The sequence below is a fragment of the Phocoena phocoena genome, chromosome 3 (assembly GCF_963924675.1).
Source record: "Phocoena phocoena chromosome 3, mPhoPho1.1, whole genome shotgun sequence".
Lineage (NCBI taxonomy): Eukaryota > Metazoa > Chordata > Mammalia > Artiodactyla > Phocoenidae > Phocoena > Phocoena phocoena.
The window spans coordinates 26,179,566-26,194,877 of NC_089221.1; the positions used below are offsets into that span (position 1 = coordinate 26,179,566).

A 15,312-nucleotide genomic window follows, 5' to 3' on the forward strand; every position below is an offset into this window, starting at 1 on the left:
ACCAATACCTATATAATATCATGGATCTGTATGTCAGAGTGTCTTAAAGAAGACATATTCCTGGGATTCAAAAGCACAAAAACGTATGAAGTTAATTCAAGCTCCAGATGTCCTGAATAAGCTCTATTTCTTTACCTATTGCTCAGAGACTAAATAATAGCTTCTCCTTAAAACTTTCCAACTTTCTTTTGAAGGACACCAAACCCAAAATAGCTTTGACACATTACTCCACAGTTTATCCTTCTTTTTCAATCTTTCACACTCTCAAAATGTTATTCTGACCCATGTTTACTTACACCATTTAATGTGGACCAAACCTCTGACTCATTAGCACAGATGTCACATTGCCACCTGACACACACTGCCGCTGACTTCCTGCAGCTCAGGTAGAGGGGTGCAAAGTAATTGCTACTTAGAAGTCAGATGAAAAGAAATTTCCTTTGACTTTTAGAAAGAAAGAGTGAAGGGAAGGAAGGGGGCTCAGGGAAGGAGAAAGCCAGCTGATCAGCATATACTTACATTGGTCAGGGGGGCGTGTGCAAACATAGAAAATCCTTCAAAGATATACTCATGATCATCATATTCGATAACAGTTGGCCTGTCAGTCTGAAAGCAAACAGAAACACAAAATATGAAAAAATGGCATGTGCAGAAACCCATCAGGACACACAAAGCAACAAATAGGTGAAATGTATGGACTTCTGTTAACGTTTTCCCAAACACCAGGGAGAAACTTTACACAGAGGATTAAGTCTAGCTAGAATTCTCCTGCTTGGTGGAACTCTCTAGCTTCAGTAATATTTATATACTAGACAATCAAGAATGTTTATTATGGGTGCCATAAAGAAAAAAAAGGCTAGCTACATGGCTTCATTTTCTAGGAACTTGTTTTATTTAATCCCACAATACTACCAGTCCTGTTCTTACTAAGCTATATTTCTGAACTAACAGAAGCTCTAACAAGAACAACATAATGGCACAGTTGAATCAAAGCAAGTGGAGAAGACTCAGCATCACAACAGTCAAAACTAGCAACAGCCTGGAAGGCTCTGAAAAGACTCAAGGTGCCGGAGGCTCATCCCCTCACAGCTCCATTCCCAGGCCCTCCAAGAAGAAGCCAACCCATTAAACACTGTAACAAATCAATTCCTGCATAATGTCAAAGATCTTAATTACCTGCAAATTGAATCTAATTAAAATATACAAATGTTGACCTAAGCATAAGAGATTCTTTTCTTCATGCCATTCTTATAGCCCACCATTTTTAATCCTAAATGCTAAACATGGAACAAATTATCAAGATTGGAAACCTAAAAGACATGTTTTTTTACATAGGTATTGAACATTATTCTTCTAAACATTTATACACACACACACACACACACACACACACACACACGAAGAACTTGGGGGGGGGAAATAAAGAATATCCAAATGCGTATTATTTGTTTTTCCAATATTACTGTTACTTCCCATTTGAATAACTCAACAAAGCTGGTCTAAATTAAATATTATGAAAGAACTTCTAGTGAAATGATAATGGTACAGCCACTTGGGAAAACAGTTTGGTAGTTCCTCCAAATATTAAACATATAGTTACCATACAACCCAGCAACTCTAGTCCTACATTTATACTCAAGGGAAAGGAAAACATACATCCACACAAAAACTTGTACACAAACATTCACAGCAGCATTATTATAATAGCCCCAAAGTGGATACCACACAAATGTTCATCAACTGATGAATGGATAAATAAAATACAGTATGTCCATACAGCGGAATATTACTTGGCCGTAAAAAGGAATGAAGTTACATACTACAACATGGATTAATCTTGAAAACATTATGGTAAGTGGAAGAAGCCAAAAGATCACATATTCTATGATTCCACTCATATGAAATATCTAGAATAGGCAAATGATAAAGACAGAGAGTACCTTAGTAGTTTCTGAAGGCTGTGGGGTGGGAAAGAACTGACTGCTAGTAAGTACAGGGTTTCTTTGGGAGATGATGAAAATGTTCTAAAATTAGACTGACGTGATGGTTTCACAATTCTGTGAAAAGACTAAATATCATGAAATATATACTTTAAATGGGTGAGTTTTATGGTATATTAATTATATGTCAATAAAGTTGTTAAAATATTAATAATCTAATTTTGAAACTAAAATCTCTTAATTAAAAAAGTAACCAGAATTAATTAATTTTGTACTGTGAAAAGGCAGTACGGCACAGTGGAATGGCATACAGCCGTGCTCCATGAAGTCAGTCTGCCCAGGCTCAAGTCCTCACTGTGCCACTTATTGCCTGAATATCTAGAGCAAGCTGCTTAACCTTGTCTGTAAAACATGGACGACTGCCTCACCTGCATAGTCGGGATAATAATACCTATTCCATCGATTTTTTTGTGTGAAATAACTTAATACATGTCAAATACTTAGAATGGTGCCTAGTACCATAGTCAACAAACATTAGGTATTATTATCACTGTCATATATGCAATACTATGGTCATAATATATAGATAATGCATAAGCTATTAGCTGATTTTTAAGAGATGCACAAGCGTTCTCTGCATTCTTCCAACTCCATAGCTCCAACGAACAAGCTCTCCATAATTCACTGGCTATTATGTGGTACCGACAATATAAATGAAAAAAGATACAGAAAGTAGTATAATGAAAGGAAGCCAAAAATAAGTCATTATAATAAAGGTCAATTTTATTGGCATAAAAATAAAATGTTTTTAAAAGAAAGAACATTTAAGAACTGAATCCATATTTAACCAATTCACATTTTAACCTATGTACACACATAGAACATATTTACTACATTTTTAAACAAATGAAACCTGATTTTGTTAGGAACTCACTAAAAAGTTTGTAGGAGGTGAGACTGTAATTCGATAGTGGAAAAGTCTGCCAGCATTGTTGGTCATAGGACGACAGGGCTTGATGGCCTGAGGGGAAAAATAAAAATGAGTTTAAGAGTAAAGTAGCAAAATACTGTTATTTAAAAATAGACTGTATTTTCTAGATTCGCATCTGACAAAAGAGGTGTTATGTGTGTTCCTTCACAAACTGGAAGGGAAGGACAGTATTCACTTTACCATTACTAGATAGATAAAAATGGGCTGCTGGTCACGCATTCAACCCACCAACTCACGTACAATACAACATATAGATCTCTCTAGATCTGAATTTCCATGACTATCTTCCTTTCATTTAAAATAACATAATAATTGACCTTTGGCTAACCTCTCAATAAACTAAAAAAACAACAAAAAAAAAACCCCAGAAAGCAAGAAAAATAATCTCAGAAGTAACAGCAGTAGGTTATAATAGGAAGGGGAAACAAGTGAAAGGGTTAAATATGCTGAATAAAAATAGAGAGAACCAGAAATGCAGCAAGCACAGAGGTGGTGGACAGAATATGCACAGAGCTTAAGACGGGAAAAGGAAAACAGCGAGCAACAGAAGCATCAGTGGAATCACTGGGTACATTGTGACAGACACAACGATGGGTGACCCAGACCATCTTTCAAGGAAGGACTTGCTGCCTACTGTGAACAGCATGGACAGCAGTCTCCAGTTGTCGGCTCCTTCAGGATCTGTGTCAACTGCAGAGGCCCCTCACCTGATGTCTGGCGTGTAGTGAGCGAGGCAGAGGTACAAAAGCCCAGCCCCCCAGCCCAACTTGAATGGGCAATACTCATTCCTTGGATCAGCACCAGGTTGACAGGGGCTTTGCTGGAGCTGACTCATAGTTAGACTAATCCGTCTATCCAATGCTGCTAATATCCTCTTCCTCTCACAGGTGAAGATCCCTAAGAAACATGCACCCCAAACTTCATCTTAGCATCTGCTTTTGGAGAATCCAACGTGTGACAGTTGGCACCAGAAGTGATCCAAGAAAGCAGGAGATGAGACAGGGTTTTGGAGCTGAATCACTTACCATCCAACTGGCAGAAAGGAACCCATCACGGTGGCTGGTGGAGCACACAGCCCCTGGCACCAGATAACACGCCAATTGAAACTTTCAAAGATGCTGAATTGGGAGACTGTACAAGTGGAAGCAGGTGCAATGCACCAGGTGTTTAAAACTATGAGAGACCGGTAGCTGTAGGGATAATGGGATGGATGGCTATTGCCGAGCACCACTGATGCTTTACCATGCTCTTCAAACTTTAGTGTGATCTCAGATTGCTTGCTCCCCAGGCCCAGAAGTTTTAAGTCAGCAGCTGAGGCAGGCTGAGAATCTGCATTTCTAACAAGGCCCCAGGTGATGCTGATACTAGTTGGAGAGCTACACTTAAGAGAACCACTGCTCTACAGAAATGCAGCAGCAGAGAAGGAAAGGCAGCTAGAAGCCAGATGTGAAAGCCTGCTATTGCACACCAAGAGGCTCTTACCACCTGCAGTGAGAGATCAGAGAGCGCCAGGACCAAGCCCAGGGCTTACCTGTCCAAGTGGGTGGAACTTAAAGGCTAATTAACAGTCAACCAAGGCAGGTCTGTTATGCCAAGGTCAGGGGTATGAAAACCCGGGATGAGACATACAGGTTCTGACTCCTCAGACGCCTCTAACCCTTCTGCCTCTTCAGAGGTGGCCCATCCTTGTCTATTAAGAGCAAGCACTCACCCGTCTGAAGACAACGAAAGCCCCTGAAGGCAACATTGTCCTCACTCTCCCGACACCCGACCTCACAACAGACCTGTAATTAGGGTCATTTCACAGCATAACTGGTTTCACATTTTACAGCTGGGAAGGTGCTGAGAGGAGACATAACATCCCAAAGGAACTGTAAGAACCAGCTGGCACCAGCACGTGCCGGCAGCAGGAGTCCACACACGACCAGATGCTGGGAGTGCTCGATCAAAAGGAACAGAACATACAGCTAATTAGGGAAGAGTTTACTGACTTGGGAGCATTCGGGATTCAAGGATGTCAGGAGATGCTGAGAACTCCCTACTAAGACATCTCCTAAAAGCATGAAAAAGCGATGGCCCGTGCTGAGTAAAGTGAAAATACCAAAACTGCAGTGACCGACAGAGGAGGAAGGAATTCAGAGATTCAAGGAAATGGGTACGTTGGGATGGATATAGTATCTATGACTGAAAAATATTATCAGATAATCATATTCCATGGGAAGGCCCAGAGGACACGCCATTGACCAAGGCCAAAAGGAATGTGCTCGTGAAGGGGCACCAGCGTCACTAGGACGATCGGTGGTGGCCTCCTCTGCAGGCCAGGGCTGATTGTAAGAGAGGCGGTTACAGCAGCAGGGATGACAGGACTCTGAAACAAGAGAGGCCACATCATGGGGCTCATTATAAGAAGTCAGGTCACACAATTATCATTATCGCCAGCAAGACGGAAGTGGCAGCCAAGGGGATGTAACCCACAAAGAGTCATGGAAGTGGTTTTCACAACACAGTGTCCTCAGGTACAAAAAAAATGGGTAGCTGATAAGAGTACTACCTTAGTTTGTACCAACGGAAGTAATCAAGACTGGATAACCAAGAGGCTGAAGGTAGGATGCTCCAGTAAACACTCATGATCCCTTGCCCGGCTCCAGGCCTGACAAGTTACTGGACTGAAATCCACTGCCTGAAGAGGTGGCCAGAAGGCAGGAGGACGGGCCCTGCAACATTATCACCAGCAAAAATGGTCACGGTGGCCCTGTCCTTCCCCCAAGGGGCCTACGGCCATTTTGCTCAGATAACTGTACACCGGGGAAGGAAGAAGCCAGACAGTTCAAGGAGTGTTAGACCCAGCAACAGAATCAACTGATACTCAGAGACTGGACGTATCATTCTGGTATCCCTGTCAGAGTGGGGGAGATGAGGCCAAGGTAGTAAACAAAATCTTGGTCAAGGTCTGGGTTACAGTAGGTCCACTGAGTCCACAGATCCACCCAGTGGTCATTTCCCTGGTTCCCAAGTGTACCACTGGAATTGACAAAATTGGCAGACGGCGCCACCTCACACTGTGTCCTTGATCTGTGGAGTAAGAGCCGTCGTGATGGGAAAGGTCAAGCAGAAGCCACCCAACCCGGACCTCAAAAACAGTATGACTCTGGGGGAATGGCGGAGATTGGTGCCACCCTTAAGGATCCAAATGACACAGGGATGACTGCCCCTATCATATCTCTGTTTAATTCACCAGTCTGGGCCCTAAAGAAACCAAATGGATCCTGGCGGATGACTATATACCACCACAAGCTCAACCAAGTAGCTCTAATTGCACCTGCTGTGCCAGGTGTTGTAGCGTAGTTACAGCAGATTAATCTGACCTCAGGTACAAAGTATGTGGCAACTGATCTGCTGAATGTATCCTTTTCTATCCCAATCAGGATGAGGACCAGTTCCGATCAGAACCGGTTCACATTCACGTGGAACAGACAACATTTATGGGTTTGCCACCGGGTTCACTCTCCCACTCACTGTCATAATACAGTCCAAGGTGCCCCTGACCTTCTGGAATACTGTAGAATGTTATATTGCTCCACCACATCTGTGACATTATTACGTTGAGGAAACTAAGAGCCCTAGTAAAATGGATATGCTCCGAAGGGTGAGAGAGAAACCCTGCGAAGATTCAGGGTCTACCCCAGCCGTACCATTTTAGGGGAGCATTCTGGGGAGTTCCAAGACATCCATCCAAAGTAAAAGATAAAATTATTGCCTCGTGCACCTCCTATGATGAAGAAGGAAGCAGTACACTAGGTGGGCCTCCCCGGGCTCAGGAGGCAGTGCAGTCCTCAGCTAGGAATATTACTGCAGCCCATATATATATATATATATATATATATATATATATATATATATATATATATATATATATATATATAAAAGCCTATAAAAAGGCTGCCAGCTGTAAGCATGACTCAAGTGAGAAAGGCCTCAGCAGTTCCAAACTGCAGTGCAAGCAGCCCTGCTGCAGGGGCCATACAATTCGGCAAATCCCACACTGTTGGTGGGAAAAGATGCCAAGAAGAGTTTGTGGCCACACTGGGAGAATCACAATGCTGGTCTCTGGGGTTCTGGAGCCAAGCCATGCCATCTATAGTGAAGAATTATATGCCTTTGAAAAGCAATTCCTGGTGTGCTGCTGGGCCCTGGTAGATCTGGAAGGCATGGCCAAGGGACAGCAAACAGACATGTGGCTGGAACTGCCCATCGTAAGCTGGGTTCTGCCAGTCCCACCCCGGCATAACTTTGGGTGGGACCAGCAACAACCCATGGTAAGGTGGAGGGGACGTACATCCAGAACCAAGCACACACAGGAGCAGAGGGCACGAACAAGCCCACCACCGTTGCATCAGCTCCCCTCCGTCAGCTGATGACTAAGGACAGGAGGATGAAAGCATAAGGAAAAGCCCAAGCTTGGTTTGCAAACAGGTCAGTCAGAAAGGGGGTGCAAGCCGAAAACGGACCGTGCTGCAGCCTCATTCAGGGATGGCTCTGAGAGACAGAGATGAGGGAGATTCTTCCCAGTGGGCGGAGTTTCAGGTGGTGTACCTGGTCATCCACTCTGTGTGGAAAGAGAAGTAGCCTGAGGCTAGAATATAGATGGACTCATGGCAGAAGCAAGTGGCCATGCCAGCTGTCAGAGGCCTAGAAGGAAAAAGATGGGAAGATCAGGGATAAGAAGGTCTTGGGGGAGAGACTTGTAGGTAAACAAACAGGAGGAGAGAACGATGATCTCTCCATCACATGTGGATGTTCATCACATGTGGATGTTCCCACTGTGGAAGAGGTTCTAAACCATCTAGCTGACAAAACGGCACAGTTAGATAATGCCGGCCAGCCTCGGTCATTAGCCACCTAGGGTAGACAGGGTGGCCACATGAACAAAGTGGCCACAGTAGCGGAGACGGAGGCTTCACACGAGCCCCACAGCATGGACCTCACTTCCCCAGGCTAAGCTGGCTAAGCTGACTGCCACTGCCGAACGTCCAGCCAGCCACCTCCAATGACCAACGCTAGGCCCCCAATATGGCAACATTCCTGGAGGAGACCAACCTACCACTTGGTGGAATGCTGACTACATAAGTCCCGTCCATTGTGAAAGGGCCACATGTACTCTGAGGATGGGTTTGCCTGCTCAGAATTCCTCAGCCAGCACCACTGCCCACCTGAATCTCCCTTCACGGAAGGGCCTGCTGCCCAGCTGTGGGAAAAGCAGTCAGCACACAGCCTGCCACTGTCGGCTCCTTCCAGGTCAGCCTCCACTACAGAGCCCCTCCCTCCGCCAAAGTCGTGCCCTTCCTAAGGCAGCTTGCTCGGGACGAGGGAGATGTAGGTATGACAGCCACTCCAGTCCCATGCAAGATAATTCCGACAAGCCCGGCTTTAAAGGCCCATCACAGGTGGACTTCCGCCTCTGCTAGGTCCCAAGCCCACCCTCTTCTTGCCTGGTCCCTGTGAAATGTCTTCACTGCAGCCCTGCCTGCAGAGACCCCAGCCTAAAGCACACGCATGGACACTCACAGAGAGCACATCTCGTCCCACAGGCCCTCGCTACACTGGCCAGCTGCCAGAGACAAATGAGGTCAAAGGGAGGCAAGTGGTTCAAAGTATCCGCCATCGGCTCCTAGCCCTTAGTCTGATTACTGTTATGGCCTCAAACAAGTTTTACATAGAAATGAAGGATTTACATAAACTATGTTTAAACATAATGTGCTGAATCATAAAGTGACAATCCTGGGATTAATGAGAATAGTTTGTAAAGATAAAAGATAATGGGGAAAAGACAAAGGAAAATAACTGAACAGGAGTAGGTGTATATAACTCTATGATGTAAAAGTATTCAACTCATCAGGCAGACACACTTGGCGCGCTCCTGACAGCCCAGGGACTGGGGTGTGACACAGGTAAAACAAGTCCGTGTGCCACTCCCAGTTGAGTGGGGACAACAGACAAAGACTAACAAACACAACAGTGTACACTCATGTCCCCAAGGAAAAAGGACATGTGCCTTACAGCACTTCAGTAAGATCACTTCTCCAGGGAGATTCACAACCATTTATAACAAAAACATGAAAAAAGATTACAATATGTACCGTCTTAGGATACTTAAAATAATAAAAAAGCAACTCAAATTCACTTTGCCTATTTTAAATAATGAACCTTCCAAAGTTCCCTTGATAACATTCCCACTCCACCTCTAAAACCCAAGTACGTTTCTTCTCCAATTATCAGTAACAGAGACTATTAGGGAATATGAGAAGACTATTTCCATGGTATTATTTCACTTACGGGGAAAAGAATAGCAACAGCATCTGTCTACTTCTGGCTTCTCAGCACTGACAAATATAATAACCTGAACCAGTTACCTCTTCTCCGGGATAAATGCTGTGCCTGATTCCCGTGCGTCTCGCTTTTGCGCTGCATTTGCAGAGTGGGCCATCATTCATCTGTCAGAAACAGAATGTAATTCGTTTTTACTGGGGGAAAATCCACTCCATGCACGATGATGCCTCGGAAACTGTGTGGGTTTTAATGTCATGAGTACCGAAGCTCTGAAGAGGCTGTCACGGTTAGAAGATTAAACGGATGTTCCCAAACCAATAAAGCTGCAAACTGTCTCTATTGTCTGATAAAGGGAAATGGTATGACAATGCTGGATTCCTGACTTATTTGTGCAGCCAAGCAGAAAATAACAATGTCAGAGCCCTGTTTGCCCCCATCTTCTCCTATCACTTTCCAGTATGTTCCCCCTATTTTCTATTTCAGGAAAAATGACTCTTTCACAAAAGAAAAGCCTATTTTATATTCTGAAGGAACACAAAGAATGCTCTGAAAGTGACCTGCAGATTAAATGTTTTCAAAGACAGACCTAAAGGTATCTGAAGCAGAGGGAAGAAAATGCCTACCTGAACCAGAAAAACTTTCAACACTATTCAGGTGAGTCTGTATATGTTTGTTCGCCTGAATTCATTTTACTGCCATGAATTCCACCCACATGATTCAATAAGTGAATAATCCTGAATGCCTCTTGGGTAGAAAGGGGAGAAGGAGGGTGATACATAGCTAAGGGTCCACACAGTCAAGGAATACTTATTCTAATTTTAGTGTATGCACTGCTGAAGCAAGCACTAGGAATACTTATACCACATGGGAGAAATAACACACATATGAAATGCTTAGTAATTTTAAAGAAAAAGGAAAAATGTCCAGGCTTCAAGAAACCAAAATGTGAAGGACGGGAAAAGACGGTGGCTATTCTACACGAGGCACCAGCATGAGAGAAAAGAGAGAAGGAAGAAATCCTACGTTATGCTCCAGGGACATGAGATTGAGACCCATCTAAATGGAATGGACCATATGTGTGAGTGAGAAAACCAAAAACACAGAATTGAGGTCAAAATCTTAAAGGGCCTTAAAAGCCAATTTCATGAGTTTATTCAATATAAATGGTTAATATGGCATCAAAAAGGACATGAGAGCATCAGTTTAGAGTATGGGGAAGTGGAGTTCCATTTCTCACTTTCTTTGTATTAATTAAAATGTATAATTTATAAATATGACACATATTACGGGACAAATATATTCTATATACACACACATATTTCTTTCGATATCCATGGATTTGTAACTCGTGCCCAATGAAAATATCTCATTAAACTTTGAAAAGAAATTTAAAGTAAAAATCTGTAACTTTCTTTATCCTTTTGGGAAATCTAAAGCTCCAGGTGGTACAGCAGAGGAATAATGGCTACCTAAAACAAACAAACAAAAAAATCCATTAAGATATTATCCAAAGTAAAAGCTGGCAAACAGAGATGTGATGAAATTCCCTCAAAAGTCACAACACATTCGTAATGCTGGGCACAACCTGTTGTGATGAAAAATCACTTAGTGCTCACTTAAGGAGAAGTGAGATAGACATCATACATTCCTGCCTTTTACCAGGGTCTGGGCCCCAATGCAGATCAGCCCTTTATAAGGCTCAACTGTACAGAGGATGCAAAACCACAGAGTAAACACAATGTTGAGACTGTACAGAAGGCCCTGGTAAATCTCTGACAGGAATAAGAACCCACAGAAACCAAGGAATAGGTTTCTTGATATGACCACAGGGTAAGGGGAGTGACTGATGGACACAGGAGTTCTCTTAGGGGACACAAAAATGCTCTAAAATTAGATTGTGATGATGGTTGCACATATTCCTGTGAATATACATAAAAACACTGAAATGTACATTTTAATTGTGTGAATTGTATGGTATGTGAATTATAACTCACTAAAGCTGTTTAAAGAGATCATATACATGATTAACATATCAAAGTAAGATTTCAAAATGCACTGACCATTTGCAAACATTTCTGCTCAATTCTCAGAGAGCAGTCCTCAGAGAAAGTACACTTCTGTCAGGCATTCTAACTATATTAATTGTATCAAGAAAAAAAAATTTAGATAGCTGTCATCTAATAAGTACCAGGAGAAGAGCATTCAAAATAATACAGAATGGTATGAATTTATTTATAAAACATAAATTTTAAATTATCTTTTTATAGAGATGTTTTATTATGCTTGATAACTTCATATGCATTAAAGATACTATTTTTGTATGTACTGTGTATTTGTAAAATACAAATCTTTTATAGATACTATTAACATTTTGTATTATGCATTAGTTCATAATAAAATAGTAAGCAAAAACAAAAACGATTATGTCCAGCCATGATGTAATTAGCTCAAACATGCTTATTAACAAGGAAGAGAAGTTATAAGACATTGTGACTACTACCAACTAGGAAATATGGAGTCTTACAGGACTTGGGACACTGTTTACTGTACGGCTGCAAAGTAACTTCCAGATGAACTGCTTTTTTTTTTTTGCGGTACGCGGGCCTCTCACTGTTGTGGCCTCTCCGGTTGAGGAGCACAGGCTCCGGATGCATAGGCTCAGCGGCCATGGCTCATGGGTCCAGCCGTTCCGTGGCATGTGGGATCTTCCCGGACCTGGGCACGAACCCGTGTTCCCTGCATCGGCAGGCAGACCCTCAACCACTGCACCACCAAGGAAGCCCCAGATGAACTGCTTTTAGAAAGAACTACAAGTGCTCTCTCCCTAACCCACCACTCGTCTCCTTCCATTTACTGAAAGTTTAATGAGGCAGCACCATCATCCTGCTCCCCAACACAGGATTTACCAACATCATCGAACATGATTCAAGGAACACTTGCCCTGGTGCTATGCTTTGGAGCTGAACTCAGAAGCTGAAAGGAAATAAGCTGTGAAGAATGACACCCAACCCTGAGGAAAATTCAGTTTCAGTGCCAGCTAACATGCATCTTCTGAGCCTAGAGTCATAAACGTGATGTGTACGTCCGCAGTCTTCACAGCAAGAACATAAAAACCTGCGTACCTGGCCTGGGTCATTGTACCAAAGTTCATCGTGAAGTCGGTCAGGATGGGCCTTTTTGCGTTTGATTTCTGCAATGACGTCGAAAACTTCAGAGTCTGAGCTGCTAGAACAGGTGCTGTCCTCATCGGACTCACATTCGGATTCACTGGAACTCTCTACAGTGGTGAGGGGAAAACATGGAGAGATGTTGAAGCAATCTGCAAGCTGGTTCTACCTGGAGACTTACTTTCTAATGACCCAAACCTCTAAATATGAGGAGAGCTGTTTATCTCCCAGCAAATATTCGAGTGCCTACTCCATACTAGAACTCTGCTAAGCAACCCCATGAAAAATAACAGAGCCCATAATCCTAAGTCACAGTCTAGTGGGGGAAGCAAAGAATCAAATATTTTTACAAAGAAAGATTTGATGAACAACGCCAGAGAAAATGCAAACCACTGGAGCAGTACAAAGTTTCACATTCAGAAAGGTGCCGTGAATCCACACTGGTCCGGAAAGGTCACTGAGGATTTCCTAGAAGGGGTACACGCGACCAAGGCATGGAGTGGGGGGGGGGGTTAGGCTGATGAGGCGGAAAGGAACAGAGATGGGGCGCTGCAGGCAAAGGCACAGAGGCAAGAGCATGGGTGGAATCTGGCTGGAGCAAAGGCCTCACGGAAAAAACCTGGAAGTGAGGGGCTCCAATGTCATGAACGCCAGGCTCTGAACGTCAGACTGAAGATTGTAAATGTTTTTCTCTCGATGGTAGCAACAGAAGATTTTAGTCCTTGGAAATGACTGGATAAAAACAGACCAAGGATTATGCTAATGAAACAAGCCTGCCATAGAAAGACAAATATGGTGTGATTCTACTTATACGAGGTACCTAGAGTAGCCAAATTCATAGAGACAGAAAGTAGAATGCTGGTTGCCAGGGGCTGGGGGAGGGAGGACTGGGGAGTTGCTCCTTAATGTGGATAGAGTGTCAGTTTAGCAAGATGAAGAGGTCTGGAGGTTGTTTGCACAATGTGAATGTACTTAACACTACTGAGCCGTACACTCAAACATGGCTAAACGGTATGTCTTATGTGTCTCATGTGCATGTTGTAAGTATTTTACCACAGTTAAAAAAAAAAAAGACCTAGAACTTTGACTAATGATACAAGAGATTAACGTAGTACAGCATAGTAATAAGGAACCCGTACATGGTTGTATTTTCGAGTGTACTGTGTGAGATGGAGGCTGTCATCCCTCTTTTACAGATGAGAAAAGTAAGGCACAGAGAGATTAAATCACTTGCCCGAGATCGCACTTTTCAAGTAGTGGAGCAAGGATTCAAACCCAGGTCAGCTGGTGCAGTCATTGCTCTTCCCCACCATGGACACTGCCTCTCAGCGAGGGAGACATAATGAAAGTAGACAGATGAGAGCCAGAGAACACGCAGGAAAAGGCATGCTGAATGTCTTGTCTGCGAACAGACAAGACATCACCATATAAGAAAGTTATGAAAACTTTGTGAAGAGCGAGAAACCTTCAAACAGAGCTGGGCTATAGCTGGAGTTTCTCATCAAACCAGGAGCACCCTGGCAGTGGGGAGGGCCATAGGGAATGCCTGCCCATCAGAGGCCTGAGGCACGGGAACAGGCTCCTGCTTTTGATGGGAGGCTGGACAATGGTCCTTTCTGATTAAGACAAAAGACAATTCTACAGGAGACACAACTGTCAGCACACCTTGCAAATGAGATCTCTTATGTATTCTACTGAATGTAACTAAGGAAAAATAAGATCAGAAAGAAGAAAGTTTCACTGCTATGCATTTGCTGACTGTAATTAGGAGAACCAAACGGGCAAGAGGAAATTTCAATCTGGGACTCTCAAGGACACATCCCAAAAGTTCAGGATTAAGCAATAATAAAAGAGCACAGGATCTCGGTCTAGTGCCTTGTGACTCACCTAAATCTTCATCTAGCTTCGTCTTGGGAGGCTCCCATGGGGGTCTAGCAGCTTTGGCCTTCTCTTGCCTGCTCCCCAACTCTTCCTCAAATTTGTCATATAAGTCGCGGAGTCTACTTGTTCCAACTACCGTAGAGTCTCCCTTTGAAAAATAAAGGATCAATGTTAGGAACTGTATTAATAATAGTCATACCAGAGAGACAATAAGAGCTCACCAGTGACCAAAGATTTGTACTAGCAAGGTGTCATTTTTCAACCCTCGATTTAATAAACATTTAAAAGCAAAATGCCCAGTGCTGGCAATGATGCTCTGAATCACGCACACACATTTATGGTTGACAAAGTCCTCAGGAAAATGCACACTGCCAACATTCAGAAACATTAGAAAAGTTTATCTATGCCCTTTTGATATAACAACAAAAAAAATCATAAACCTCTGAGAATTCATGACACCTGACACCCTGCTAGGGAACATATACTCCTCCCCTACTGAAAGTCACTGATAGTCTATATCCCACATTAATCCAATGACCGCCACAAACACATGCACCCCATAAACACAGGGACACACACACACACACCACAAACACAAGGTTCTGCAATGCATTCCTAGAGGAAGTGTTCCACTTTTCCCCACTCTCCTCCCAGGTTGAAAATCACTTTAAATGTCCATACTCTCTGACTTAGTAATTTTCAAAATGTACCTTTCAGACATAAAATGAATATTAAATCATAAAATCTGCAGTTATCCCAAAAGGGGGTAACTGCTCTTCCTCAGCCCCGGCTCATTACTGACACTGGCGATGCTGGGATAGCTCTGACATTCTTACCGTCTCTCTGCCTCAACGCTGCACAAACACAAAGGCCAATATTGGGTTTCTGGTTTATCAGCCTTCCTTCTACACTGGAGTTTTAATACGCCCACAAAAAGGTGAGGGGGAAAAATACAGCTCTGCCTGTTTAAATGCTCTGAACCTCAGTGCCTTCAGCTTTGTTATTT

The 15,312-nt window shown here is 43.1% G+C and overlaps 1 protein-coding gene across 2 annotated transcripts in view; it reads right to left on the reverse strand.

The window, feature by feature from the left end:
* DROSHA (drosha ribonuclease III) overlaps positions 1 to 15,312 on the reverse strand; it is a 129,576-nt gene that overhangs the window by 99,814 nt on the left and 14,450 nt on the right. For both annotated transcript variants that reach the window (XM_065874879.1, XM_065874878.1), the window contains 5 exons: positions 14,313 to 14,454; positions 12,381 to 12,535; positions 9,342 to 9,422; positions 2,875 to 2,961; positions 520 to 606 (listed from right to left, as the gene is read on the reverse strand). In XM_065874879.1, the coding sequence (XP_065730951.1) occupies positions 520 to 606; positions 2,875 to 2,961; positions 9,342 to 9,422; positions 12,381 to 12,535; positions 14,313 to 14,454 (552 nt within the window). The remainder of the gene's footprint in view (positions 1 to 519; positions 607 to 2,874; positions 2,962 to 9,341; positions 9,423 to 12,380; positions 12,536 to 14,312; positions 14,455 to 15,312) is intronic.